Genomic DNA, 26738 nt, shown 5'->3' with positions numbered 1-26738 from the left:
GGTTGTGTGTGCGGGACACTGGTCGGGGGACATGTGATTGTGTGCATGGTCTTTGGGTTAGGGTGTGTGTCTGTCTGACCCAAGTCAGGGTGTGGGGTGTGTGTGTGTGTGTGTGTGTGTGTGACACGGTCAGCGTGTGGTTGTGTGTGCGGGACACTGGTCTGGGGATGTGTGGTTGTGTGCATGGTCCTTGGGTCAGGGCGTGTGGTGTGTGTCTGTCTGACCCATGTCAGGGTGTGGTGTGAGTGCAGGACACGGGCACAGCCTCTGGCGTCCCTAGCAGGCAGCAATGGGGGGAGGCCCGTGTGTGGGTTTGTCCTGTGCCCCATCTGTCTGTCCATCTATCTGCAAGTCTACGATTCCCTCCTACTGGACACAGACCTGCCCCCCATAGACACCGGGGCTGTCTGCGCCAACCAGGGGGTCCCTGCTGACTCAGCTCTGAGGTCACTCGGCGGAGAGCCCCGGGGGGCCGCCTGACCCCAGCACAGCAGCCTCTGGCCCAGGCGGGCCCGGAGACCTTTGCCGACGCTGGCCAGTCCCTGTCCATCATCCCTCCCCGAGCCCGCGCATGCATCTCAGATGCCCCCCTGCCCCCCGCTGGTGAACTCAGCGCTGACCCCGAGGTAGGAGGGTCTCCAGGGCTGAGGCAGCCGCGGGCGGGCGAGGGGCTGGCGCCCCCAGCTGGTGCCCATTGGCGGTGTCAGAGCAGAGGAAGCGCAGGGCCCCGGGGTCCCACCCCAGCGGGCAGGAGGCGGGGCCGGGTGGCCCCTCCCAGCGCCCCGGGCCGCGCGGGCCGCAGCGGGACACCCCGACCTCGCGGCGCGGCATGAGGCGCGGGGCCCGGGGCGCGCGGGGCCGGGCCGGGCCGCTGCCCCCCACGTCTGTCCAGCCCACGTGCTTCGACCCGCTGGTGCGCGACTACGTGGCCTGCTGGATGCTCGGCGCGCGGGGAACCCGGCCGGGTAAGCGGGGACCCCCCCCGGGGCTGGCGGGGGCGGGCGGGGGGGCCCCGACATCGCGTGACTCCCCGCCCCCCCCCCCGTGTCTCTCCTCCCGGCCAGCCCCGACTGGCGCCCCCTGCGCGCCCTCGCTGTCCCCCGGGCCCGCAGCCTGCACGGGCAGCCCCGCGCCCGGGTCGCCGGCGCCGGTGGCGGCCCTGCGGCTGCCCGCGCTGCTCCTCGGCGCCCCGGCCGGCCTGGGGCTGGCGCTGGCCCTGGTGCTGGTGGCCCTGGTGACCTGGCTGCGCAGACGGCGCGGGGCGGCGCCCTCAGCCGCGCGGGACTCGGAGTCAGAGGGTGAGTGGGGGCTGCGCGCCCCCAAGGGCGAGGGGCGGGGAGGGTGTCGCTGCGGGGGGGGGGGTGGGGGACAGGGTCCATCCAGGCCAGTGGCCAGCCTGCTCGGGCCTCACCTGCTCGAGATGCCCCTCCGTCCACTCTGCCCTTTCTGTCCCCACCGCCTCCCCACCCTGGGAAGCTTCCAGAACAGGGGTAGGGAGGGATGGTGGCGCTGGTCCTCTGAATCCTGACCTTGGGTCCCCTATTCCCACTCCAGAGTCTCCGGACATTGTCATCGTCCTGTCCCCCGGAGACCCGAAGGCCTCAGCGCCCGCCTGGCCGCCACCCGCAGGAGAACCGGACACGTTGGCCCCTCCCACCCACAGCGTCCCGGTGCCGGCCACGGAGCTGGGCTCCACCGAGCTGGTGACCACCAAGACAGCCGGCCCTGAGCAGCTGTAGCGGCGGGGGCCGGAGGGGGCCGGCTTGGCTGTCCACGCCACACCCCCTGTCCCTTCCCTGGGGGCCCCTCGGTCAAGCCCACAGAACCACAGACCATGCGGCTCAGTCCTGGGGTGGCCACGTGCACTCGATGGCGTGTCTCTGGCAGCCCTTGGGGGTCGGGGCTGATTCCCTGTGGGAGGGAGAGGCTGGGGTCCCTCTGGGGCAAAGGGAGGGGGGAGGACGCCCGGGTCAAGGCCCAGTTTGCAGCCTGGACAGTCTCTCTCCCGTTTGCTGGCAGGACTACCCGCTCTAACCTGACCCAGTGACCTCGGTGGGGCTTTGGGGGGCCTCTGGGGAGCCGCCCCAGATGCGTTTAGGAGGGAGAGAGCCTGTGTCCGCTGATTCTGGAGGGCCTGTTCCCTCAGCTCGGACCCGGCAGCTCGCTGGGGGCTACCACAGACGCGCGGGCTTGCCCTCACGGGGGCTGCGGACCCCTCCACTCCCTCTTGGCCCCTTGTCCACGTGGGCTGCCGGAGTCCCCTGGGCTCAGCCCCGCCTCTCACAGCAGCACCCTCGGACCTTCCTGACCCACCTCCAGCCCTGGACACATCCTTGGAGCCTGGCACGACTCAGCACATGTGGAAGGAGCACTAGACTGGGAGTCAGACTGGGAAGCCCGTCGACCCATGTTCTTCCGCTCCAGCTGCCCCCCCCACCAGACCCGCCATCCTGGCCAGAAGCGTCTCAGCTCCAGGGCGGCTGCGCCCCCCATTCATGTCCATCCCTGAAGGGCGCCTGGTGACGGAGTTCCAGGGACCTGGCCATCTGCTCCCACCCTGGGGTTGGGACCTGTCCCTGGGGCCTCACCCAGCCCTATTTTACAGATGAGTAGACTGAGGCAAGCGAGGGCGTGAGCATATGGCGTCGGTATCATGTAGCTAATTGGGGGCCCGGCCCCCACCCCTGTTCCAGGCTTCTCCTGGTCACCCATGTCCCACCTGGGTGAAACCCTCAGGCCTAGACACGCCAACTCCAACCTCACTGTACTTGCTCCCCCCAACCCTCCTCGCAGAAGCCCAACCTCTGGGCAGCTCCCCACTCCCCACCCCCACCCTCGTCGTATCAGTTTCCTTTTCCGAAACATCTTCTGACCAGTCTCCCTCAGAGAATAACTAGAAGAAAGAAGCTTCGAGACACTTCCATTTTACAGATGGGGAAGCTGAGCCACAGAGAGAGCTAACGTGCATCACTGCCCCCGGGCCCATGGCAGAAGGGGCATTCCTCAGGAAGGAGCCAGGCGAGAAGGCAACGGAGATGGGCTTGGGCCCCCAAAGCCTTCCCGCAGACGGTCAGGCAGGGACAGCCGCCCCTGGTCTGTGCTGTCAGGGGACCCCGCGCCTCCTTCCTCTACTGTTTGATTAATTGGGGGGCAGGGATCCAACCCGGGGCTCCACCCCCGACCACTGAGCCACCATCCAGCCCTCCTCTCCTCCCGTCTCTGTTTTTAATTGTTGTTGTTGTTGTTGGGTGTTTCTGTTTGCTTTATAAAGTTTTATTTAAAACAATCCAGAGGCGTATTTTGTACCTTGGAGAGTTCGGGACGATCCCGCCGGCTGTCCCGGCTGCGGGGCTGGGGTGTGTTTCTACGGGCTTTTGGTTCTGTTCCTAGAGAGTCTCATCTTGATCACCCTGTTTGGGGGATTCCGGTCCTTTCTTTTGGGAGGTGGCGGGCACACCCAGCAATGCTCAGGGCTACCGCCTGTCTGGTCTTTAAACACTTCACCAAGGTGTGCGAATGTGTGAAGTTCTCTCCGTTCCTGCTGCGGCCTGACAGGCTCCAGCCCTCCTGGCTTCCAGCGCCCGGCCTGCCAGTGCATCCCTGAAACTCGGCCCAGGGTGGGGCAGTCAGCAGCCGGACAGCGGACAGCGGGGCCCTGCGGTCCGTCAGCAGTGCTTGGTCCCCACTGGCTCTCAGGGGTCTTCTCAGATTTCTCTTCCCACTAGTGGCCCCAGGGGTCCGAGACAGATTCAGAGCCAGGAGGAGGCCCCCTCCCTCTGCGTTTTGGGTCTGCGGTCTCCACGGAGGGGCTGGTCCCCGCAGGTCCCCGCAGGTCCGGGGGGGGGGGGGGGCCCAGGTGGGGCGGGGCTGGCCGGAATCTCGGTTCCTCCTGCGTTTCCTGCAGGCATCTTTCACTTCCTGCGGCGGCCCCACTGCGCCTTGGGGGTGGGGAGGCGCGCCCCAGGTCCCGCCCCGCCCGCCCCCCCCAGCCCCTTGCCCCTTGCCCCTTGCAGCCAGCTGGTCTGGCTCCCATCTCCCGCAGGGGCCCGAGGGCTCCGCAGCCGCGAAGGAAGGGGGTCCCCCTCCGCCCTTCCCTGGGGACGCGCCGCTGTCCGGATTCCCACCCTCAGAAACCACGCGCCCCACCCCCACCAGTGACTCTGAGCGTTTCCCAGCCCCACGCCGCCTGGGCCCCCTCGGCACACGCAGCTCCTCGCCCTGCCGCTAGAGGACAGCACGCGGGGGAGGGACAGTGAGCCACAAGCTCCCGGCCGGGTGATCCTACGTGGACGGTTCCCTATATAAGGGGTGGAGGGGAGAGGGGGGAAGGGAGGGAGAGAGGGAAAGAGAAGGGGGAGAGAAGGAGAGGAGGAGCGGGAGAAAAGGGGAGGGAGAGAAAGGGAGAGAGGAAAGAGCAGAGAAGGAGAGAGGGAGGAGGGAGAGGGAAGAGGGAGAGGGAGAGGGAGGGAGAGAGGGGTCTGCAGGGGAGCAGGGCAGGGTCTTTGCTCGGCGGGTGCCATCCGGACTGGACACCTCTGGGAGCAGCCGCTCCTTGACAGCGCTGGGCATGGCCCCCCAATAGTAAGGGCAGGGGAGGGGGGAGCGGCGCCGGCCACAGCGGTCAGTACCGTCCAGAGCGCCCCCTGGCGGGCTCCCCTGGGCTCACGCTGGGGTCTCCCTTCCCGACCCCGCCAGACGCCCCTGGCCCGGCGCCGGACGGTGGGAGGTCACCCCCGCGGGCTGAGCTCCGGCCAGCGGCCCTGCGGAGCTGAGATCCGGCCTGTCCCCGCTCTGTGCCGCCGCCGGCGGGTCCGGGGGTCCTAGTGGGGGAGACATGGGGGGGCCCGTGGAGAGCCGGGGAGGACGCGAGAACGCTGCGGGGTCCCGGCCTCAGAGGGCCAAGGAATCGCCTCGCCAAACTGCCGCGAGTTTAGGGTCCGGCCGCAGGAGCCCCGACGCGGACGGCGGCCTCGGAGAAGGCCGTGGGTCCGCGCGGGCGGCCCAGCGGGGACCACCTGGGCGGCGGCCGGGAGCTGCGGAGGAACCCCAGGCCGGTGTGCGGGGCCGGGCTCGTGAAGGGCGGGGCCAGACGCGGGAGGGCGGGGCCAGACGTGGGGCGGGGCCAAAACAAGGTTGCCAAAAGGGGTGGGGCCTGAGCCGGGAAGGTGGGCTTAAAGCCCTTTGATTTCTATGGGGGCGGGGACCACACCCCGCCGTGCTCGGGGCTCACTCCTGACTGCGCTCTGCGATCACTCCTGGTGGGGCTCGAGAGACCTTATGGGGTGGGGGAGATGGAAGCAAGGCAAGCACTATCACTCCGGGCCCCCTGGGTCCCCCCCGGCCCCCCCCTCTAGACCCTGACCCCCGCGCTCCACCCAGCTCCTCGCCTCCTCGAGCCTCGCAAGCCAGCAGGGGTCGGACTTGGGGTAGAGATGGAGCGCCCGGAGCTCTGGGCTCCGAGTGGCGTTCCAGGAACCTCCAGGCTGGCGAGGCTTTGGGCTTTGGAGTCAGGGGCTTGGGGGGCTCACATGCTGCCCCTCCCCCCTGCTGAGCCCGTCTGTCCCTGGTCCCTAGGACTGGGAGGCCAGCTCAGAATTTACAAGTTCCCCGAGGGGCTTCGCAGGGTCTTCGAGCCAAAGAAGAGAGACGTCAAGGAGGTGATTCAGGCGTGGGGACTTGGTGGGCACGTGGGAACCAGACTTCCCAATGGCAGGCTTGGAATGTGCGTGTCGGTGGGGGGGTATGGATAGGGACGGGCCCCTGGGGAGCCCGGCTGCGCCCCAGCTCCCACCCCCAATCCCCAGCCCTCCGCTCCCTCTCAACCTCAGGAGCCCAGGCGCCCCCTCCCTCCCACAGACAGCTGGAGCCTGAGTCACGAGCTGCCTCCCAGGGACAAAGGAGGTGGGGGCCCTCCCCTCCAGACCCCCTCCGGGGAGTAGCTGAGGCATCTGAGCTAGCGGGGAGTCCATCAGCCTCTGGAATCTGTTTCTTGGGGAACCCGCCCCGGAGGAAGGGGACGGAAGGGACAGAGTTCGGGCTAGGGAGGAGGCACCCACAGTGGTAATCACCATCGCTTGTGAGGGCTGGCAGCCTGAGTGCACCTGGGGGACTTTCAGCACCCCAACCCCGCCCCTGGGCCCCAGAGCGGCCTCAGCCCATCCAACTGGCGAGAAAACTGAGGCCTGGGAAGGCTGATGTCCGTTTGAGCAGGAACTCCGGCCGTCTGGGTGCTATCCGGCCAGAGAACGGCTGGAGCATTTCCTGGTGGAGAACAGTCTATGGGGAGGTTCTGGGTGCGGCCTCGGCTGAGGTTTGTGGGTCGTGGTCAGCAGGTGGGTAAAAAGGCTCCGGGCCCCTCGGCTCCCACCTGCAGCTGGGGTGGGGCCTACCTGGTCATTTCCCTCTCGGGGTCTCGGAGTCGGCTCCAGGGAGGCCCTGGCGCCCAGTGAGGTGGCCTGCCTCCACCATGGGAAGTGCAGACGCTGGGACACCCGTGACCGCTCAGGACCTCCTGGGGTGGGGGTGGGGGGCGCATGCGGAATGCGTGTGTACAGGTGCGCGCACACCGGCGTGGGTGCAGGGTGCGGGCAGGCCCTCGCAAGCATGCCACCCCGCAGGAGTGCTCAGACAGCCGCACGCACGCCGAGCTGCCAGCAGTCGGAGCTGGGGGCGGGGCGGGTGCCCTTCACACGCGGAGACGCGGCTCCTCTGCCCGCCCGCCCCGTGGGGCCCGCTGCAGATGCCAGAGGTTATTTTAAGCCAGGATCAATGGACGATTTTAGGTGACACAGACTGGGGGTGAGGGGTGGGATGAAGGCAGAGGCGACAGCGACAGAGGCGACCGTCCTGGTGTCTGGCAGTGGCAGGAGAGACCCCAGGGTCCTGGGAGGAGCGTGGACAGAGGGGTCCTTCTGCCAAGATGCTTTGCCTCTAAGTCCCCTTGCCCTGCAAATGGCAATGTGTGTGTGTGTGTGTGTGTGTGTGTGCTGTGCAGTGGGGCGTGGGGGGGGGTAGTGTCCACTGGTTCCGGGGCTCAGGCTTGTGTGGGCACGAGGAGAGGGCATTGACCCGGCACCAGGGTGCAAGCTGACCACTGAGCCAGCCTGAGACAAGGAGGAAGCCCAGTGTGTGTGGGGAGGCGGTGGGGGTGACGTCCAGTTTTAGGGGAACCCAGCCCCTTCACTGAGCAAGTGGCTGGCTACCTAGTCAACAGCACCTCGTGGGAGGCAGCATGAGACTGAGGGGCCAGGGAGTGGCCCTTGAAGGGCTGAGCACTGGCTTTGCATCAGGGCCCCCAGTTTCACCCTTGCCACCACAGGGTCCTCCCAAATAGGCCAGAAAACAAGAGAAGGCAACATGAAGTTGAACTTGAAGATCAACGGTACAGGGCGGCAGCCTGCAGGGGGGCGGCTGCAGGCCCTGGGCGGAGAAGATTCACTGGTCAGGGGCCGGCTTCCCTGCCACACCTGGGACAAGCAGGGAAAGCCGCTTCCTGCCTACCTGCAAGGTCTCCCGGGAGCACAAAGCAGGTCTGCTAAGATGCCAGCCAGAAGCCAGCTCTGAAAGGGTGGGGAAAGTGGCCCCCTACCACCCTCGTCCCGAAATGCGGGCATTTCTGTTCTTCCCTCGGATTGGATCGTTTATTTTTTTCTCACTCTAAACTTGGAACAATGCATGCGTCTGGGATGCGACTCTACAGCAAGCCCATTCCTCCCCCCTCACACACAATAGTAAAAGAGAATTGAGCAGAGGGTTTTTTTTTTTTGGGGGGGGGGATATGCTGGCGGGAGGGCATTCCAGGGGGAGGGGCCCGGGATCACCTGCAGCTGGCAGCTCATTGCCTGAACTCTTCCCTCGCCAACACCTGAAATTAGCCTGTCAGCCCTTCTGAGCAGGATTCGATTCCCCTTACAGTGGAACCCTCCCCTTCACGCAGGGGTTTGATCAGCTGATGCGGCCTTGGAGGGCAGAAAGGGCAGAGGCGCGCCAGGAAGAAAGAACTCGAGCCGGGTGTCCATTTGGGGGGGTCACAACGGGAGCTGAGGACAGGGGCGGGGGGGCCTGGCTAGGGGTGTCACACCTGCCTCCCAGAGCGACAGGATACGATATCTGTCATCATGCTAGGAAGAGTTTTGGAGACTAAGATGAGAAACTGAGGCAGAAAGAAGCAAGGTGCCGGGACTCGTAACACATTTTCTGGTTAAAATTAACTTCGATGTCCCCATGACCCCCCCAAACACACACACACACACACACACACACACAATCCCAAATCCCCAAACCAGCTTCAAAGCCTTGACCGGACCACGCTGGGCCGAGAGTCCGCCCAAGGGCCCCGTGCCCTCCCGCTCCTGCCTGTGGTGGCCGCTGTGTCCCTCGTCCTAGTGGTGGGGACGGGCCCTGGACCCGGCGTCCGCCTGGCGCAGCCCGTGCTCTGCAACGGCTCCGGCTCCTGCCCATTTCGCAGGAGGGGAAACCGAGGCGGCGCAGAGCCGGAGGCGGGGAGGGCCGCCCTCATATCACGGCTCCGTGTCCAGCAGGACAGAGGCGGCGAGAAGGCGCGGAGGGCCGGGTGGCGTCGGTCGGTCCCCACTGTCCCCTCACCTGTAAACAGCGGCCGCAGGTCCGAACTTTCAGTCCCTGAGCGGAGCCACCGGCGCGCCAGGCTTCGGGGAGTCCACGGGGGCTCCGGACCGCGCGGGGAGTCGGGGGGCTCCGGGCCGTGCGGGGAGTCGGGGGGCTCCGGGCCGTGCGGGGAGTCGGGGGTGCCGGGCGCGCGGGGAGTCGGGGGGCTCCGGGCCGTGCGGGGAGTCGGGGGCGCCAGGCGCGCGGGGAGTCGGGGGGCTCCGGGCCGTGCGGGGAGTCGGGGGGGCTGCGGGCCGTGCCGGGAGTCGGGGGGCCAGGCTGCGGGGAGGCCCGGGGCCGTGCGGGGGGCAGGCTGCGGGGAGTCCCGGGGGGCGCCGGGCCGAGCGCGCCCCCTCCTCGCCGCGGCGGCCGCGCTCCTCCCCCGGCGCCTCCCGCCCGCTCCTCCCATCCCGCGCGCCCGAGCCGCAGCCAGAGCGCGGGCAGCGCCGAGCGGGCGGCGGGAAGGCAGCGATCCCCGCCGCCCCCGCCACCCGGGACCCAGCGGCCGGCCGCGGCCCGAGGAGGGGACGAGTCCCGGAGGCGGCGGCGGGCGGCGGGCATGCGCCGGGCGCCGTAGCCGAAGGCGCGGGCCCGATGGAGCGGGCCGGGGCGCGGGGGCTCCCGCTGGCGCTCGGGCTGGCGCTGCTGCTGGCGCCGCCGTCGGGCCGCGCGGGGGCTCCCGAGGCGCCCGAGCCCGCGGCGGCGCCGGGCACCGCGGCCCCGGAGGGGGGCGACCGCTGCCGCGGCTACTACGACGTGATGGGCCAGTGGGACCCGCCCTTCAACTGCAGCTCGGGCGCCTACAGCTTCTGCTGCGGCACGTGCGGCTACCGCTTCTGCTGCCACGACGGGCCGCGGCGCCTGGACCAGAGCCGCTGCTCCAACTACGACACGCCCGCCTGGGTGCAGACCGGCCGGCCGCCCGCGCGCGCCCGCGAGCCCGCCGCGCCCCGGGACCCGGCCCGCGAGCGCAGCCACACGGCCGTCTACGCGGTGTGCGGCGTGGCCGCGCTGCTCGTGCTGGCGGGCATCGGGGTGCGCCTGGGCCTGGAGAGGGCGCACAGCCCGCGCGCGCGGCGCACCGTGACCAGGTGAGCCCCGCGGCACCGCCCCCCCGCCCGGGGCGCCCCCGACCCCTCATCCCGCGCGGCGCCCTCCGGGGAGCGGCGGTCACTCCTCGACCCTTGCGCCCGGCTCCCCGCTCCCCGCCCCGGTCTGCAGCAGCTCGGCCCCTCCCCGCCGTCACTTCTCCGCCGTCACTTCTCCGAGGGCGACAGCTGATACCCGCCCCGGCGGCCGGCGGAGCTGCCTCTCCTTGACCTTCGGAGGGGTGCTGGGTGCTGGGTGCTGGGTGCTGGGGCTGCCTTTCCCCAAGGCCTTGGAGGAACCCGCCTCCTGAACCGGACACTCGGGGCAGGGCCCCCCTCCCCGCCCTTTTGGGGAGAGGGGCACTGGGGGATGTGATTGGGTGCCTCCAGCCCCAGGGAAGGGAAGCGACCTTAGGCTGCGGCTCTCCTCTCCTGCTTCTTCCCCCCCTTCGCTCCCTGCTCCCGGACCCCCCTCACCCTGTCACTGTGACTCAGGTCTGACCTTTCCTGGGATTCTAGGGAACCTCCTCCGCTCCCCTCCTCTGTCCCCACCCCAGGGCCCCCTTGGGCCAAAGGGTGCCATCGTGCCTGGGACTCTTCTGCAGACAGGCGCTGGCTGAGGTTGCGGGTGCGGGGTCCCACAGGACACAGCCCTGTGCAGACCCGCAGACCCTCATTGGCCTGGTGCCGGCGAGTGACAGAACGGGCCACGGAAGCAAGCTGCGACGGAGCAACCCCCAGGGCCTGCTCAGGGCCCTCAGCTGGGGGACCCCCAACCCCTCAGCCGCTCCTCCTGAGAGCTGCAGAGCATGCGTGAGGCTGGAGCCGCTGGGCCCCACAGACGCTGAGCTGAGGGACGGCTGAGCCCCCAGAGCTCCGAGTTGCTTGTGCTGGGGGAAGGCAGGGGACAGGCCACGTCCCTGTCCCTGTGTGGGACGATGGGACCGAAGGCCAGGATGGGGTGCGGGAGTGACGGGGCTGGTTCCCTCCCGGGCATCCGTCTCATCTACCCTGCTTCTCTCTTCCTCTGGGAGCCCCTAGAGCTCATGTGTACCTGTGTCCTGACCACCACCCTCCAAGTGTCCCCCCAGTTCTGCCATGTTGGGGGACTGGCCCCGGACAGCTGTGCAGAGGCTTGGAGCAAAGGGTCTGTGCAAAGAGCCCGAGGCAGGCGTCACCCAGGTGTCTGGGGGGCTGGTGGTGAGGCAGGCGTCACCCAGGTGTTTGGGGGTGCTGGTGGTGGGCAGGCAGGGCCCATGGTGGTCTGGCCTCTCTCGGTCCCAGCTACCCCAGGTGCCCCCTCGCCTCCCTGAGTCAGTCATTTGAGGCTTCAGCCCCAGGAGGAGGGTCAGACCGCGGAGGCGGAAATCATGGGCTCTGGGCACTGCAGGCAGCTGGGCTGAGGTTCCGTCAGACGCTGTCACAGCTGGGTGGGGGCTGGGTGTTCTGGTCCCCAGGGCCGTGCCTGCCCAGGATCACGTGGCCTGCTGGCTGCCCCCTTCCCTCCTCTGCCCTCCCTCTTCCACGCTGGTGTGGGCAGCTGGGTCTTGGCACCCAGCAGAAGCCCGACTGCAGGCGGGGACTTAGGGGGACAGGTAAGGAGGACTTCCTGGAGGACAAGGGATTCTAGTGGGGTTTGCAGAATGAGGAGTTTTGGGAGAGGATGGAGGGATGGAGGGAAGAATACTGTGGGCAGAGGGATGAGCAGAGTCCAGGAGCCTGATTTGTTCACCAGCTCGGGCTGGGGTGTTTATCTTGGCCTTCCCGGAAGCGTGTGTGTGTGTGAGTGTGTGTGTGTGTGTGGCATTTGTATGAGCATGTGAATGTATGAGTGTGTATGTGGAATACCTGAGGATGTGCATGTGTGTGTATGCAAGTATGCGAGTGTGTGTGTGTGTGTGTGTGTGTGTGTGTGAGCGTGTGCACGTGCAGGTGAAGGCCCTGATTGTGTAACCCGATGTTTCTCTCACCAGCTCTGGAAGCCACAGGCCATTCGTGGTGGGAAGATGCAGATGGAGAGGTCGGGGCGGGAGGGCAGGGGGCCCAGGGAGGCTGCCGGAGCCGCCTGGGGCTGCCCGGCTGGCCTCACATGTGGCGACGGGGAGGCGGAAGACTGGAGCCGCCTCTGTCCACTTCCCACAGGACGCTGACGGAGCTGCTGAAGCAACCTGGCCCCCCGGAGCCCCCGCCCCCGCCTCTGGGCAGCTGCGTGCAGGTGCAGGTGGGAGACGGGCCCCGGCGGGGCTCCCCACCCAAGAGCACAGGTGTGTGCCTCCCCCGTCCTGTGCGGGCCTGGGGCGCACAGGGGCAGGCTGGGGTGGGCGTCGCCCTGGTGGGAGAAGCTGTCTGCCTCTCCGGGCCCCTCTGGGGGTCCGGTCCAGCAGCTCCCCAGTCAAGGACGTGACTGAGAGAAGGCTCCGGGTTCCTCTGGCCGGGCTGTGTGCCCACCTCTTCCAGGCGGACGCCCCCCACCTCCCCCATATGGCTTCGACTGACTCCTCAACCTCCCGGGGTGGGGGTGGGGGTGGGCAGGCCGGCCCGGGGACCGTCCATGAGGTCAGCTGCTCCTCGGTCCAGGCTCTGGCGAGGCGCGGGGAGGTCCGGTTCGGCCCAAATGGGGAACTCGCACTGGCTCGCAGTCGGGGTGAGCACGGAGAAGAGGTGCAAGAGCCCGGCCCTCAGAGGCGTCTCTCTTCACTCCCCGCCCCCTCCAGACAAGAAACGCCCCAACACCGCGGCGCTGAGGCCCTCGGCCACCCCGGGGCCCCCGCGCTGTCCCCGGCTGGACGGCGGCGGCCTGACGCTGCAGCGCGACTTCGCCAAGTTCGCCCCGGTCAAGGCGGCGGGTGAGTGCGCGGGGCTGAGCGCCCGCAGATCTAAGCCCCCCGGACAGACGCGGGCCCGGGGGCCTCAGGCGGCGTCGCCATCCCCTAAGCCATGCAGTTCAGCTCCGCATGCAGCCCCTGGGGCGCCCTACTGAGGTCATTGTCCCTCCCGCACCCCCGGGTCCCGGCGCCAGGCCCCGCCCCTCGCCGCAGAGCCCCGCCCATCACGGATGCCCCGCCCACACATCCGACCACGCCCCGGGGCCCCGCCCCCTCAGGGTCCCCACCTGTACCCGCAGAGGCTGGCCCGCCCGACTTCTACCAGCGTTTTCCTGCCCCGGAGCCGGCTCCGCTGACCCTCCCGGCGCGGGCTCTGCGGCCCCCTGAAGACTTGTCCGAGCTGCTGGAAGCCTGTCCCTGGGCCCCTCCGGGCTACGCGCCCCCCGGCGGCCCCAGCCCGTCGGGCCACTACAGCGCTTGGACCGCCGGCCGCCCGCCCCGCCCCGTCCCCCGCGGCCACCCGGCGGCTCAGGCCTCCCCGCACGCCCGCCGGCCTGGCCACACGCCCCGCCGCCAGTACAGTGTCGAGAAGCTGCCCGAGGCCTTCAGCGCGCACCCCCCGGGCCTGTACTACGGCAGCGCGGGCCGCGGGCCCCGGCACCTGAGCACCAACAGCAAGGCCGAGGTCACCGTGTGACGGCGCCCACCCGCAGGCAGCCCCACCGCCTGCCGCGCGCGCGGGACAAGGGGGCCTCGAAGCCGGGTCTTAGGGACGACTGGGCAGTCAGTGTGGGCCCTTGTGTAAATAAACCCTCCCGTCCCTGAGAATAAATGAGCCCCAGCCCGGCGGTGAGAGGCTGATGGTGGAGGCACCGATCACTGCTGCACAGACGGGCACAGCGTGTGCCCAGGCAGGCAGGACTGGCAGCGTGTGCTGGGAGCAGGGAGCAGTGGCTGCGGAGGGAGGGCCGGGCTGTGTGCCAGCCTTAATGTGGATGCCGGGGAGCCCTGGGGAGGGGGCCGTTAGCTGCTGGCCAGCTTGGGGCTCGGGCACGGGCAGTGGGGAGGTCCGAGCCCCTGGCTGCGGTGAGCCCCCTCCAACGCGGCGGAGCCTGTGGCTGCTCGTTGACGGTCTGGCCCGGGGCCCGGCCCCCTGCCCGCAGGCCACTTGGCCAGCTTGGCCCGGAGCCACCCCCCAATGAGTGTGGGCAGTGGGCCGGGTGGACAGCTGGTCTCGGGATGGGAGAACCTCCCTCCCGTAGCCGCTCTGGGGGACAAGGGGCCGGGGGTGCTGGAGCCCGGCTGTCCCCTCCTGGGGTGTCCAGTTCTCCTAGGGCAAGGCCTGTGGCCAGTGGCCGGGCAGTGCCCTCACTGTGACCTCCACGGAGCACCCCGCTGGCCTTACTTCCTGAGGTAAACCCTGGGTAAAGCTGAGTGGGGGGTGTGGCTGCAGCTGCCCTCCGCACCTGGGGGCTCTGGGTGCTGACCGCTCCTGACTCCCAGGCCTTGGGGACTCTGCTGCCACAGTGAATGTGACGGGGAGCTGGGGGGCTGGGGCAGGGAGGGGCCTGACCCACCACACGGGCTGGACACTCCCCTCCTCTGCTGCGAAGGCTTCTGGGAACCGTGGGGGAGGTGGGGCCGCATTCCTGCTCCTGAGGGTTCCAGTGGGATGCAGGGGTGCCAGGGTGCGGGCAGGCACCCCTGGGCCCATTTGCCAGCTGTGTAGAGCCGGGGGAGAGGGGTGGGCGCTGAGTCATGGCGCCCGCCGAGACTCACAAAAGGAGGCCCGGGCACCTGGGCCACCCACCCCGGTGACGCAGGCCCTGGCTGGGCAGGACCCGGGGGGTGGGTGCAACCTCTTGACTCATTCCTAGATCCAGGGGTCCCGGTTCTCCCCACAGGGGGCCTGGCTAAGGCCAGTGTTGGGACCTGCCCTTTCTCAGCAGGGGTGCCCTGAGGGGCCCACCCTGTTCCCACGGGATACTCGACCCGTCTGGGGGTGCCAGAAGCCAAACCTGGTCCCGGCCCCTCCTGTGGCACTTGGGTGTCTGGCCCAGGTGGACGCAGCCTCCTTCGCCGAGGCCCCAAGGGGAGGCCCAGCCTGGACGTCAGAACTGGAGATGACCCTGCGGGCCACCAGGTCCGGGGAGCGGGAGCGGAGCACGTCCAGAGCGAGCCTTACGAGGGGCGGACATGGCGAGCAGAGCCGAGGCACAAGAGTCCCTGAACCCGCGGCCGCACCCCGCCCGCCCGCACAGACCTGCACACACGGCCTGCTGGGTGGTACCAAGCTGTGTTTATTGAAGGGTCTTCGTCCAAGACACGGGGATGAAGCCAGAGGCAGCCCGTCAGGACCCCCCTCCCGTCCCCCAGCAACCACGAGAAAAGGCAATCTACACAGGCGGGGGGCGGGGCGAGGGGGGAGGCCCCAGAGGGCCCCCAAAGGGGCCCCATCTGTGGCCCCGAGGCCCCATTCCTCTTCCTCACGCCCGTCCAGGCCGCGGGGAGGGGCGTATGGAGGGAGGGCAGCAGCCCTCAGGCCCCGGTGGAAATGACCTTGGGGTCGGGGGACCCCAAAAAGTGCAGCCATGTTCCTCCAGGACCCCCTTCGAGGTAGGACCCACCTCAGGCAACCTGTGTTCACCCGCAAAGGGGCCTGCTCGGGGCCGTGGGAGTCAGCCCCCCACTTACAGGGGTGAAATCAGACCAGAGGTAGGGGTGGGGGTGAAGGGGATTCAAGCCCATGCTGAATCAGCCCCCAGCCCCCCAGGGCCTCCCCAGAGCGGGGCGGGCGGGGCATACATCTGGGGGCGGGGGCAGTGGGACGGAACAGGACAATTAAATAAGATACCATTTATTTCTTAAAAAAATTAAAAAATAATGCCGACATTATTTCATCCACCCCAGGCCTGGCCCTGCCTCCCGCCCGTCTCCCGGCTGCCCTGTGTCGTCGCCCAGGCGCCACGCGGCACGGGAGGGGACGGGTTCGGGGAGGCGGGCCAGGGGCCAGCCACGCGGCCCTGCACCACGGCAAACCAAGCACACTGGTATAAAAACATCTGTATAAAAAGGGAGCGGGGGCGCAGACCCCCAGAGGGAGACTCATAAAAACGAGGGGCGGGAAGGGGCGGTGGGGGGCGGGGAGGCTCTGCTGCTGCTCCCACCTCAGGGGCCCCCAGCTCCCGTGGCCCCCACCTTTCAGCCTCCAGCAGCGCGGGGCGGGGGGCGCGGGCGTGCGAGCTGGCCCGAGAGCCTTGGCGGGAGAGCTCAGCAGACAGGGCTCCCGAGGGAGAAACTGAGTCACAGAGGAGAGAGGCAGAGATGAAGGGGCGAGAGACGGGGGGGGGGGGTAGAGAGATGGGGCAGGGGTGAGGGGTCGGGAGGGCGCGAGACCGGGCGCGAGCAGGGCCGGTGGTCAGGACGCGGCGATGGCCGTGCCGCCCCCCAGCTTGACGATCAGCTGCTGGCAGTCACCGGAGCGCCGGTCGCCCACCTTCTCCAGGGTGCGGGCGGCCTCGGCCAGCAGCACGGCGCGCTGGCCCGGCGACGAGAGGAAGGACAGGGGCAGGTGGCGGCAGGCCAGCAGGATGGCGGTGGCCCGCTCACGCTGGCCGGGCCAGGCGTCCGCCTCGCCTGTGGGGACGAGACCGGGGAGATGGGCTCACCGCGAGTGGGGGACCGGGGGTGGCGGGGACAGCACCCCTACCCGGGGGACTCACCGTGCTTGGTGCTGGGGGCCGTGCGCCGCCGCAGGCTGTGCTCCAGCAGCTGGTGGGTGCGCGTGGGGCTGGCGCCCGCCATCAGCCGCACGGTGGCCTCGTGCAGGAACACCTGGGGACAGGCCACGCCTGACGCTGCCGCCTCCCCCCGGTCCGGCCCGGGCGGCAGGCCCCCCGTGTGGCCCTCCCTTGGCCCCCCGAAATCAGCTGGAGGGGTGGTGGCCCCGGGTGGGGCCGGGTCGTGGGGCGCAGGGCCAGGACTGCAGGACAGCGACTCTCACGGCCACCACCCTGGGGTCCCTGCCCTCAGCATGGGCCCCGGGCTCGTCCTCTCGCCGTCCCAGCTCGCTGTGCCCAGTGCCCGTGACGCTGTGACCCGACGCCCCCCCCGGGCCCTGCCCGGCCCCTCCCTGGGTCAGGCGAGAATTCTGGCGGGCGCTGACTGACAGCCAGTACCAGCCGCACGAGGCAGGGACGCGGGCCCAGCACCAGGGGACCCCGCCCGAGCACTGGGGGCAGAGCCAAGCCCGAGAGGCGCAGGAGAAGGGGCTGCCGGGGCTTAGCCGCTCAGAACTGTCAGGAAAGCCAGAGGGTCTTTCTGCCCGCCCAGGAAAGGGGTCCGCGCTCAAGGCGACCCTGCCCGCCCCCCTCCCGCCCCCCGAGAGGCCTCACCTTTCGGTAGGCCGGCCGGAAGTTGTGTGCCAGCCGGCGCAGGCTGCCCAAGTCCCGCTGAAAGCCGGCCAGCTGGGTGCCCGACGCGTGGTGGGTGTCGCCCAGGGCCTGGCTGGCCCCCGCCTGCTTCTGCCAGAGCGCCGTCCGCAGGGACAGCAGCAGGTCACAGGTCAGCAGCTGGACCACCTGTGGGGGCAGGAGGGAGGACAAGGGTGACGGCCCGTTGCTGGCCGGGACACGAGTCCCTTCCGGGCCCAGGTGACAGCTCTGCAGGGACACAGGCCGGCGGCTCTGCATGAGACCCCCAGGCCTGACACACTGATCTCGCCCAGTTCGTGCCGCCCACCTGCAGGCTGAGCCGCCCTATCCTGGGCGGTGGGGGAGCCAAGGCAGAGCGGGCGGGGGGCACGGAGACCGCCCAGGGGGCCGACACCCACGGCTCCTGGCGCACAAGCATGCTTCCTGGGCCTCAGTTTCCCCAGCCACGAAATGGGCGTGCAAGGGCAGTCCAGAGGGCCGCCGTGGGCATGCCTGTGTGTGGTCCTCACGAGCACTGGGCGAAGCGGTTCCTCAGCTGCTGTAAGGGCAGCTGGACGGGCCCTTCCTGTGTAACGATGCCCCAGCCCTGCTGATGGTCCTTTCACATAGCCACGGGGGCGGGGCCGGGATCCTGGCCTAAGGCCCGCCAGGCGCCCCTCTTCCACAGGGCAGCCCCCGGGGTGGGGGTGGGGGTTATGGCTGGCCACGAGAACAAACAGGCAGAAGGTGCCCCAAAAGGCATGGAGGGGGTCAGGCACCCTCGGGCCAGGGGCTGGGCTGTCTGCTGCTCTCTGTGGTCACTGCGGCCAGACCCCGGGGGCAGGGCTCAGGACGTGACCCTCCAGGACACCCATCCCTCCCTCTCTGGGTGACCCCCGCCCACCTCCCCCACATGCACCCTCCGGGAGGACGTTGCTGCGGCCTTCAGGGGAGGGGGCGGGGGGTCTCGAGGGCCAGGCAGGCCTCTGGGATGCACTGCGGGAACATTGCACAGTACGGCCAGAACGTGCAATGCAACTACAATGCACCGCAGCGGCCCGCGAGGAGGGGCGTGGCGGGGCTGGCGGCGGGGGGCGGGAGGGTAGCCTGGGGACTCTGCGCTGGAGGGGCACTCACGTGGTTGAGGGTGGGGTCGCAGGACGTGCCAGTGACGTTGAGGCTGCTCCACAGGTGGCCGCTGGCCCGCTCGCAGTGGCCTAGGGCGCTGAGCTGCCCGTCGCCTTTCCCGGGCAGGGAGGCGTGCATGGCCCTGCACGTGTGCAGCACGGCCTTCACCAGGGTGCTCCTGGGGGCGGGGACGGGCGCCGGTCAGGGCTGGGCAGCGGGGCGACAGGCACAGCAAGGTAAGGGGGCCCTCTGTGCAGAGGCGACATCTGGGCGGGCCTGAGGAGGGAGGTGGAGGCCAGAGCCGGTGCTCCCTGCCCCCATCTCGCGTCCGATCTGGCCTGTGGGTGGCTGCTTCCCAGGGTCAGCTGGGCACTGTGGGGCTCTTGAGATGGGGACACGCTGCCCCCGGAACTGTCCACACCAGCTGCCCGGAGGAGGGGGCCTATTTGCTCGCCTGCAACTCACTTTTTTCCCCTTCTCACTGTTGAGGGCTGGGGTTAGGCCACCCCTAACAGGCTCAGGGCATCAAGTGGGGTGCTGGGAATCGAACCCAGGTTGGCTGCGCGCGAGGCCTTCCCTGCCGTACTGTCGCTCGGGCCCCGTGACTTATTCTTGCCAGCAGCTGTGGCCCAGTGTGGCCCACGCTAAGCATCCACAGAAGGAACAACGGAATCACAGAGAGGAGGGCTCAGAGGCTGGAGCTCGGCCACCAGGACCGAGATGGTCCTTCAAATACGGTGGGCCTCAGTTTCCCCTTCTGTATTGTGGGCATAACACCTGCTGGTGCTACACGGTGGCCTCAGACGCTGCCCTGATGTCAGGGGTCCTCTCTCACGACTCCTCGTGCTGGAGGCTGTGGCCCCAGGGTTGTGGCAGAGAAATCTCTGTGTGAGGCTTCGGGGCCGATGAGGCGGGGACAGGGAAGAGAGTTGGATACGAGACCCCCAAAGGGGGGGACAGCTGCGGGGTGGGGTGGGCTGCACTAAGCTTCCCCGGGGCCACTGCTCCTCTCCTCCGTTTCTCCAAGTCCCCAAGCCTCACCCATGACAAATCATGGCGACATGGAACTCAGAGCAGTTCCGTCCCCTGGGGGCGCCGCACTCGCCTGGGTTCCAGAAGGAACTGACGGAGCTGGTTCCGAGGGGGCCCCCAACCAGCCCGGCCCGGACGGCCACAGGAGCGAGCCCCGGAACCCCCGAACAGCTACGTACTCAGTCACTTCCAGGGCCTTGGGCACGCGCTCCACTTCCGTGAAATGGGTGCGCACAGCCGCGTCGTCTCCCTGGAGCCAGCGGATGGCCATCGTGATCGCAGACACCCACCACCGGCAGACGAGGTCTGGGCCTGGAGGGGGAGATACTGACCGTCACCCCCGGCCCTGTCCCCAGGCCCCTGTGCCCGCTCTCGCTCGTGCACATGTGGATTGGCGCCGGAAATACGGGCCGGGCACCGCCCACCGAGGGACCCCCTTGAGTGTCACAGGGAGACTGCCCCGAATGGAGGAGGACATTGGACAAAGATGCTCGCTGCGGCTGCTCGTGCGCGTAGAGCCAGCGCGGTCACTGGGCTCTTCCTGGTTGCAATGGGCCGCGCCTCGAAGCCCCGGGCTCCTGCCACCTCGTCCCTCCCAGCAGCCTCGAGCCTCTGTGCTCCGTGTGCAGCCACACACAGCGGGCTGTTCTGCTGCCACTCCGGCCAGCAGCTGCCAGTGCCCTGCGGCAGGAGCTGCAGGCTGGTACAGACGCCCAGATAAACGGACTCTGAGCCCCTTCAGAAAGGGGAGCCCCCCTGTGGTCGGCTCTTGGTGGGGGGGGAAGCAGGGCCGGGAGGACATTTCCGGGCATGTGGACCCCAAGAATCGCTTCTGCTTTCCCCTGTGCTGCCGCAGGGAGCCGTGGGCCCTAGACACAGTCCTGAGCCTAGGGCGGTCCTGAGTCCCCCCTGTCACCGAGCGCCCCCCACCCCCGCAACATGAGGCTCACCCAGAGCGGACTTGAGCACGGAGCTGCTGGAGAAGGGGGCGCTCACGGCCTCCACGGAGTCCACAACAGAATGGAGTAACTTCAGGTACTCCAGAGCACTGGAGAACTCGCTAGAGGAAAGGATCCACGCGTGAGGGGCAGGATGCCCGCTGGGCCCCTGGACCCTCAGAGTGCCGGGGCACCTCTGCCGTCACCCACATGCCTCTTGCTCTCACCTCCCACCCCGAGACCTGACTCCACCCCACGGGGCCCAACGTCCCTCCCTCCAGAAGCTTCCCTGGCTCCCAGCAAAAATGCCTTTTCGCTCTGCTCCGGTGCCCTGCAGGCAGGCCTGGCCAGCTACTGGGCCTCCTAGATCTTACTGGGAAGGAGGCCCCGAGGTCAGAAAATGTACTGCAGGGCCCTCAGGGCGGGTCCCAGTCCCTAGCGTAGCCAGGCAGAGACGGACCCGCCCAGGGCCCACCCTTCCCCCCGCAGAACCCAGAGCCGCCGCCGCAGTGTTGGGGACCCTACCAGCTCTCTTCCTCCGGGTCTCCGGCCTTCTTCTTGGCCTGAGGCTTCACCAAAGACTCCACCGCCTGCTCTAGAAGGTTCCTGCAGAAGGCCTGGTGCACCTGGGCGATGGGGTCGGCTGAAGAGGAGGCGGAAGAGCTAGTGAGGGCCAGTTCCGACTGCAGGGCCGAGGCCTCGAGCAACAGCGAGCCTCTCAGTGGGGCTCAATCCCTTCCCACGCCACCCCGCTAAGTGGCCTGTCTGGGGCCAGGAGGTGAGGGTGTGGGGCCCCAGGCGCCCGTGGGCCTGGGTGGGCTCCGCAGCGAGTGGAGAGGGTGCGTGTGTGTGTGCACGTGTGCCCTCGCCCTCGGCATGGCGTTCAGGACTTCCCTTCCAGGCTTCAAGGCTCGGAGCTGTAAGCGGGGTAGCGCAGTCTTGTCGGAAACCAGAAAACGGGGGCTGGGGTGCCGGCTCACAAGGCTGAAAGCGTCCTCTGCATGTGGGAGTCCCCAAAGCACCGATGGATGCACCCACAAACTCCAAGCCGGGAGCAGCCCCACCAAGCTGCCAGGGGTGGCTCCAACACCAAAGAGGAGGGACTGAAGTGATGGCACAGCACATAAGCTGCTTGTCCCCGAGCCCGCCGGAGCACATACCCCAGAGTAATCCCTGAGCAATGCCAGGTGTGATCCCCAAACCAAAAAATTAAAAAAAGAGGGGTGCTCTGAGCTTTGTCGTCAGACTGGCCATCAGCCAGGGTCAGGCTGCACGGGTTAAACAGGGGTCCCTGGAGGCTGGGGAGAGCTGTTCCCCACCTCCTGTGAGCCCAGAGAGGTGCCACCCCCCCCCCCCGCCCTCCCCCAAGCCCCGAGGCACCCTCAGTCGGCTAAGGATGAGGTAATACTTCTGAGACTGTTTTTTTGTTTTCGACTCTGGGCCATACCCAGTGGTTCTCAGGACTGAACTCGAGGGACCACGTGGGGTGCTGGGGAAGTGAACCCCGAGTGGGCTGCGGGCAAGGCCGGTGCCTGCCCCCGCACTACTGCTCCAGCCCCAAGGGCAGGACCCTTCTCACACACTCGGGGTGACAGGCAGTGGCTCTCCGTGGTGGGTGGAGACAGTGGGGTGACCGAGAGACTCGGGGTGTCTTGTTCCAGCCGCGCCTGGTGGGGCGGGGCACCCCCGTCTCTAAGCAAAGCCATTGTTAGAAATGAAGCCCCCGGCCCGCACTGTCCCCATGGGGAGCCACGGCCGTGCCGGCGCATGCGCCAGTGCACCCGCCGCCTGCCCTCCCCTCCCGGGCACACGTGTCAGCTCCGATCGCTGTCACACAGCTGGCGTGTCCTCCTGGGCCTGCAGCGCCCGGGGCCCACTGCCCGCTGCGTGACGCTTCCCGACTGTCCGGGGGTGTCGGGAGCTGAGGGACGGCGGCCGCCCGGCCCTACCTGGGTTCCTCTGGGTGCAGTACAGACTCTCCTTGGCGGTGGCCTTGGCCGACCAGCTGCGCTCCGTGAAGAACTTCTGGCCCAGGGGGTGGCAGAGCCAGCGCAGGGAGTCGGGCACGGCGCTGCGCTCTGGCCCGCACAGGCTCTGGGCGCGGCTCAGGAAGTAGCTCTGTGGAAGGACAGCCCCGAGGGCACGAGGGTGACGGAGGGCCAGGCTGGGACCCTGAGGTCGCCCCACCCAACAGGAGGGGGGGTTCTGCCGCAGCCGGTCCTGGAGCACCTGCCTGATCCCCCCGCTGCGCTGCCCCCCTCAGCCCCAAGGGTGCTCCCGTGCCCACGCCAGGCAGCGCCTCGACGCAGGACTCTGACTCTTGTCACCTGTCACTTTAATGACCGACTGTGTAGGGTGATGGGCCCAGCACAGGCGAGGGAGGCCTCCCTGCACGGTGGGCCCAAGGCGATGCCTCTCCATCCCTGGGCGAGCCTCGGGTGGACGCGGCAGCCTGGGCCGAAAATGCGGACCGAGGGCGCCCAGGGCCCGCCTCGCCTCAGCAGCCAGACCAAAGCGCTCCAGCCCGTGTCAGAAACACCACCTTTGGGGCTGGATCGATAGCACAGCGGGGAGGGCGTTTGCCTTGCACGCAACTGACTCGGGTTTGATTCCCAGCATCCCATACGGTCCCCTGAGCACCGCCAGGAGTAATTCCTGAGTGCAGAGGCAGGAGTAACCCCTGTGCATTGCCGGGTGTGATGCAAAAACCAAAAGAAAAAAAAAGAAATGCCACATGCTTCTGCTCTGAGGATACCTCATTTCCCATCCCTAAAACCACTTGTTTCAGGGCCAGAGAGAGCACTGCAGGCAGGGCACTTGGACGTGGCTGACCCTGACAGATCCCTTGGCACTGACAGATCCCTTGGCACTGCACGGGGGTCCCCCGAGTCTGGAGGAGCCACTGACCCAGGAGGAAGCGCTGAGACCGCCAGGTGTGACCCCGGAACAGAGGAAAACCTCACTTGCTTCAGGCTGACTGATGAGGACACGGACGGAGCGGGCGCAGCAGGGGCCGCTGGGCTCAGGCTGACGGCTCTGACCTTTCCGGGTCAGAGGCTGGAAGTGACCCGATTGCCCGCGTGGGAAACACACCGCCAGGGCCGCTCGAGGCCCGAGGAGCAGGACGCCCCTCTGGTTCTGGGGAGCTAGAAGCCGCCTGAGCCCGGACGGACGGTTCTCAGACCCACTCCGGCCCACTCCCAGCACCAGGGGCCCCGGGGGCTGTGTCCACACCCGCTGCCTCAGTCACGGCGCTGACGACCCTTCCTCGGCTCTGCGGAAGGGGGTCACAGACACGCTCAGGAGAGCAGGACCCTGCCGGGCCCTCGAGAAAACACTCACAGGCTCAGAGCCTGAATCACCACCGCAGCGGAGGTCCCGGGAGGCAGAGGCGCAACTGTCCCCGGAGCGTGTGTGGGCAACAAAGGGGGCCTGGCGGCGGCTCGGGACACTGGGGACCCGAGTTCCCCAGAAGGACCCGGACCTCACCAACAAAGGGAACAAACCCATTAGGCTGAGTGCAAGCGGACCCCAGAGGAGCCGTAAAGAAAGCCACTTAGTTCAAATATATTAGGCTTAATTCTTAGAAAAGAAACACGAGCGGTGTAACGGCCCTCAGAGGGGGCAGCGGAGCGGCCGGGATTAATAAGCAGCATAAATTCTGGGATGCGGCGCGCCTGCTCACAGGCAGATGGAGGCAATAACTTCCGCTGTACTTTTCATTTGCGTGGCATTATCACCCTCTGAGCACTTTCCTGACTTGATTGCTCCCAGAAATCACCCGTGCTGGAGCCCCAGAGGCCTCTCCGTCACTCACCTGCCAATTGCGGGGCTGTGGGCTGGTGGCACAGACCCAGACTGTCGACACCCCGAGAGCTGTCCTGCTCCCTGAGGCCTGGCCCCAGTTCCAGGGTGTCCTTCCACACCACGCACCCCAGGGAACTCATGGGGTGCCCCTGGACATTTCACACACCACTTCTGGCAGTGCTCAGGTGTGTCTGCTCTACCTGGACCAGGGGTTTGACTTTTTTCAAGGCCCACGTTCAGTGCTCAACACGAACCGTACCAGAGTAGCCCCTTGGGACGGCGGGGTTGGCTCCAAGAACCCAAAATGAGGAAATTAAAATATCTCTTTTGGGGGCTAGAGCGACAGCACAGCGGGGAGGGCGTTTGCCTTGCACGCGGCCGACCCAGGTTTGATTCCCAGCATCCCATAGGGTCCCCTGAGCACCGCCAGGAGTAATTCCTGAGTGTAGAGCCAGGAGTGACCCCTGTGCATCGCCGGGTGTGACCCAAGAAGAAAAAAAAAATTTCAATTTTCTGTATTGGGCACGAGAGACAGCATGCCGACCTCCACGTCGTATAGAACCCATTCCAGAGGGTGTGAGAGAAGGACAGGACAGCTGAAGGACCGAACATCCAGAACCCGTGCTTACCCACCAGCGCCATAGAGGACAGAGCTAGAGAAGACAGGCAGGCTGAGCACGGGGCCTGGGTTCAGTCCCCAGCACCACAGGGACCCCCCCTCAGCACCATGGGGTGCCCCTTCCCCCATTACAGAGAACAGACAAGGCCCGGAGTGGGAGAGACGAGCAAAGCACTCCAGCCTCAGATCAGAACCAAAGACTCGGATCGGTAAACAAGTATCCCGTCAGCAAATGGGCACGAGGCCCGGGGAGGGGGCGAGCACAGAGCGGGCGGGGGGTCTGCCTTGTGGACAGCTGACCCAGGTTCAACCCATGGTACCCCATATGTCCCCCGGTCCCCGCGGGAAGTGATCCTGGAGTGCAGAGCCAGCAGTCAACCCCGAGGGCTACCAGGTGTGGCCCCCAAACAAACGAGACAATTAGGGTGTTTTGTTTGTTTTGCTTTTTGGGTCACATCCAGCTATGCTCAGGGGTCACTCCTGGCTCTGCACTCAGGGATTACTCCTGGAGGGGCTCAGGGGACCCTATGGGATGCTGGGAATCGAACCTGGGTCGGTCGTATGCAGGCAAATGCCCTCTCCACTGGACTATCACCTGGCCCTGACAACAGGGTTTTTACAAAGGACACCACCCAATGACCGATTTATCCAAACGGCCAATGACTAGGTTCCCGACACCATTAGTGACCAGGGAAAAGGAAAGGAATCAAGGGAATACCTAGCAGGGCTGGGCACCCCTACAATCTCTGACCTGGATGCAAAGCCTCTCCTCTAAGTGCAGTCACGTGGCCATTGAAAGAGAACAGGGACACTCAGCAGTCTGTCCAGAACCCACAAGTACAGGCAGGGGCTGGCGAGACAACACAGGGGTTGTTCGGATGCTGGGCTTGCACGCGGCTGACCTGGGTCCCGGTCCCTGGCACTGTTATGATCCCTGAGCACAGCAGGGCACGGCCCCCGCGGAAGAAAACTCCACCTAATGATAGTCCAGTTACTCAGTGGAATAGGACAGTCGCAACCAACACACGACAGCCAAGGTGGACCGTGCAGAGGGGACCAGGACGGCTGATGGGTGGGGCCCGAGGCTCAGGGTGTCGGTGGGCTCAGTTCCCAGTCTGTTGGTTTCACAGGGGTGTTCGCTCCGTGAAACTGTCGAGCAACTGATGCCCCGCGGACTGTTCTAGACCCACACTGTTCAAGGTGAAGGTTACGAAAACAAGAATCACAGGCAGATCAAACTGGTGACAAGAATCAGGAATAAGGGTGACCGTGGGTGGGCGTAAGGGGAGGCGAAGTCGGCAAGAGACGCTGGGGCCAGGGGACGCTCTGCCTTCCTTGGTGGAAGCCCAGCAGGCTGGGAGCTAAAACGTGTTGTCTCTGTTGTTGGAGCAAATCAACGTCTTCAAGACACTCCCGGGAGCAGAGAGGCTCCAGGTGAGAGGGACCGGCCCAGACGGCAGAACTGAGCACCGGAGTGAGGTGCTGTCTGCACGTGGTCGCGCTGAGCAGGACGCTGCCTCCACCCAGAAAGCCCGAGGCTCTGCACATTCTCACACAGGTCACTGTCCCCGAGCCGGCTCCCTGTCGCGCCCACCTGCCGGCCTGTGAGCTCCCAGGAACAGGGCAAACGTCCTGGCCACCACTGCGGGACGCAGTCATGCTTGCTGAATGAGAAGACCCAAATACGAGCCTAGGAACCGGAATTCCGACACAGAAACATGCCCTGGGCTTCCTGCACCCCTCACCTAGAGCCTAGCCTTTTTTTTTGCTTTCTGGGTCACACCCAACGACGCACAGGGGTTACTCTTGGCTTTGCACTCAGGAATTACTCCTGGTGGTGCTCAGGGGATCATATAGGATGCTGGGATGCTGGGAATCGAACCTGGCTGTGCACAAGACAAACGCCCTAACCATTGTGCTATCACTCCAAGCCCTGAGCCTAGTCTTTTATTTTTTTGGGGGGGGTCACACCCGGCGATGCACAGGGGTTACTCCTGGCTCTTCACTCAGGAATTACCCCTGGCGGTGCTCAGGGGACCATATGGGATGCTGGGATTAGAACCCGGGTTGGCTGCGTGCAAGGCAAACGCCCTACCCGCTGTGCTATCGCTCCAGCCCCAAGCCTAGCCTTTTTCAATGGGAAAAAAAAATTTTTTTTTTAAATTTTGGGGTCACACCGCTGGCAGTGCTCAGGGACCATCTGGAGTGTCAGGGATAGAACCTGGGTTGGCTGCATGAAAGGCAAGTGCCCTCTTTGCTGTGCT

At 67.0% G+C, this 26738-nt stretch overlaps 4 protein-coding genes across 7 annotated transcripts in view; 2 read left to right on the top strand and 2 right to left on the bottom strand.

Moving 5' to 3' along the window:
• The window catches only part of LOC129405909 (collagen alpha-1(I) chain-like), a 28293-nt gene extending 13557 nt beyond the window's left edge, over positions 1-14736 (bottom strand). Inside the window, exons 1-3 of the mRNA XM_055143626.1 lie at positions 14724-14736; positions 12447-12589; positions 8605-9672 (exon numbers count right to left, since the gene is read on the bottom strand). Of these exons, the coding sequence (XP_054999601.1) occupies positions 8605-9672; positions 12447-12589; positions 14724-14736 (1224 nt within the window). The remainder of the gene's footprint in view (positions 1-8604; positions 9673-12446; positions 12590-14723) is intronic.
• On the top strand, positions 690-5305 carry TNFRSF13C (TNF receptor superfamily member 13C). Its single transcript, XM_055142338.1, has 3 exons — positions 690-965; positions 1065-1298; positions 1555-5305. Exons 1-3 carry the CDS (start codon positions 830-832, stop codon positions 1737-1739), a joined length of 555 nt encoding a protein of 184 aa, XP_054998313.1. The 5' UTR covers positions 690-829; the 3' UTR covers positions 1740-5305.
• SHISA8 (shisa family member 8) lies at positions 9075-13399 on the top strand. Of its 2 annotated transcripts, none has more exons than XM_055142336.1 (4): positions 9075-9716; positions 11856-11977; positions 12428-12559; positions 12838-13399. In XM_055142336.1, the coding sequence occupies exons 1-4, from the start codon at positions 9220-9222 to the stop codon at positions 13233-13235; spliced, it is 1149 nt and encodes a 382-aa protein (XP_054998311.1). In that variant the 5' UTR covers positions 9075-9219; the 3' UTR covers positions 13236-13399. The 2 variants fall into 2 exon arrangements, with proteins under 2 accessions (XP_054998311.1, XP_054998310.1); XM_055142335.1 differs by having other exon boundaries at positions 12817-13399.
• An 82-nt stretch (positions 14737-14818) lies between the features above and the next one.
• The window catches only part of SREBF2 (sterol regulatory element binding transcription factor 2), a 48771-nt gene continuing 36851 nt past the window's right edge, over positions 14819-26738 (bottom strand). For all 3 annotated transcript variants that reach the window (XM_055142332.1, XM_055142333.1, XM_055142334.1), the window contains exons 12-19: positions 21998-22166; positions 20574-20691; positions 20061-20170; positions 19290-19422; positions 18088-18256; positions 16933-17118; positions 16261-16372; positions 14819-16174 (exon numbers count right to left, since the gene is read on the bottom strand). In XM_055142332.1, coding sequence (XP_054998307.1) covers positions 15957-16174; positions 16261-16372; positions 16933-17118; positions 18088-18256; positions 19290-19422; positions 20061-20170; positions 20574-20691; positions 21998-22166 — 1215 coding nt within the window. In that variant the 3' untranslated portion in view covers positions 14819-15956. The remainder of the gene's footprint in view (positions 16175-16260; positions 16373-16932; positions 17119-18087; positions 18257-19289; positions 19423-20060; positions 20171-20573; positions 20692-21997; positions 22167-26738) is intronic.

Source organism: Sorex araneus, chromosome 6 (genome assembly GCF_027595985.1).
Source record: "Sorex araneus isolate mSorAra2 chromosome 6, mSorAra2.pri, whole genome shotgun sequence".
NCBI lineage: Eukaryota > Metazoa > Chordata > Mammalia > Eulipotyphla > Soricidae > Sorex > Sorex araneus.
Note: the sequence above shows the minus strand (reverse complement) of the source record. Positions and strands in the feature narration are given on the sequence as shown.

Coding starts and splice junctions, on each gene's coding strand:
- TNFRSF13C (XM_055142338.1), top strand. CDS start 830: ATGAGGCGCGGGGCCCGGGGCGCGCGGGGCCGGGCCGGGCCGCTGCCC. Junction 966..1,064: donor CGCGCGGGGAACCCGGCCGG/GTAAGCGGGGAC, acceptor CCTCCCGGCCAG/CCCCGACTGGCGCCCCCTGC. Junction 1,299..1,554: donor GCGGGACTCGGAGTCAGAGG/GTGAGTGGGGGC, acceptor TTCCCACTCCAG/AGTCTCCGGACATTGTCATC.
- SHISA8 (XM_055142335.1), top strand. CDS start 9,220: ATGGAGCGGGCCGGGGCGCGGGGGCTCCCGCTGGCGCTCGGGCTGGCG. Junction 11,978..12,427: donor CTCCCCACCCAAGAGCACAG/GTGTGTGCCTCC, acceptor CGCCCCCTCCAG/ACAAGAAACGCCCCAACACC. Junction 12,560..12,816: donor CGCCCCGGTCAAGGCGGCGG/GTGAGTGCGCGG, acceptor CCGCCCCCTCAG/GGTCCCCACCTGTACCCGCA.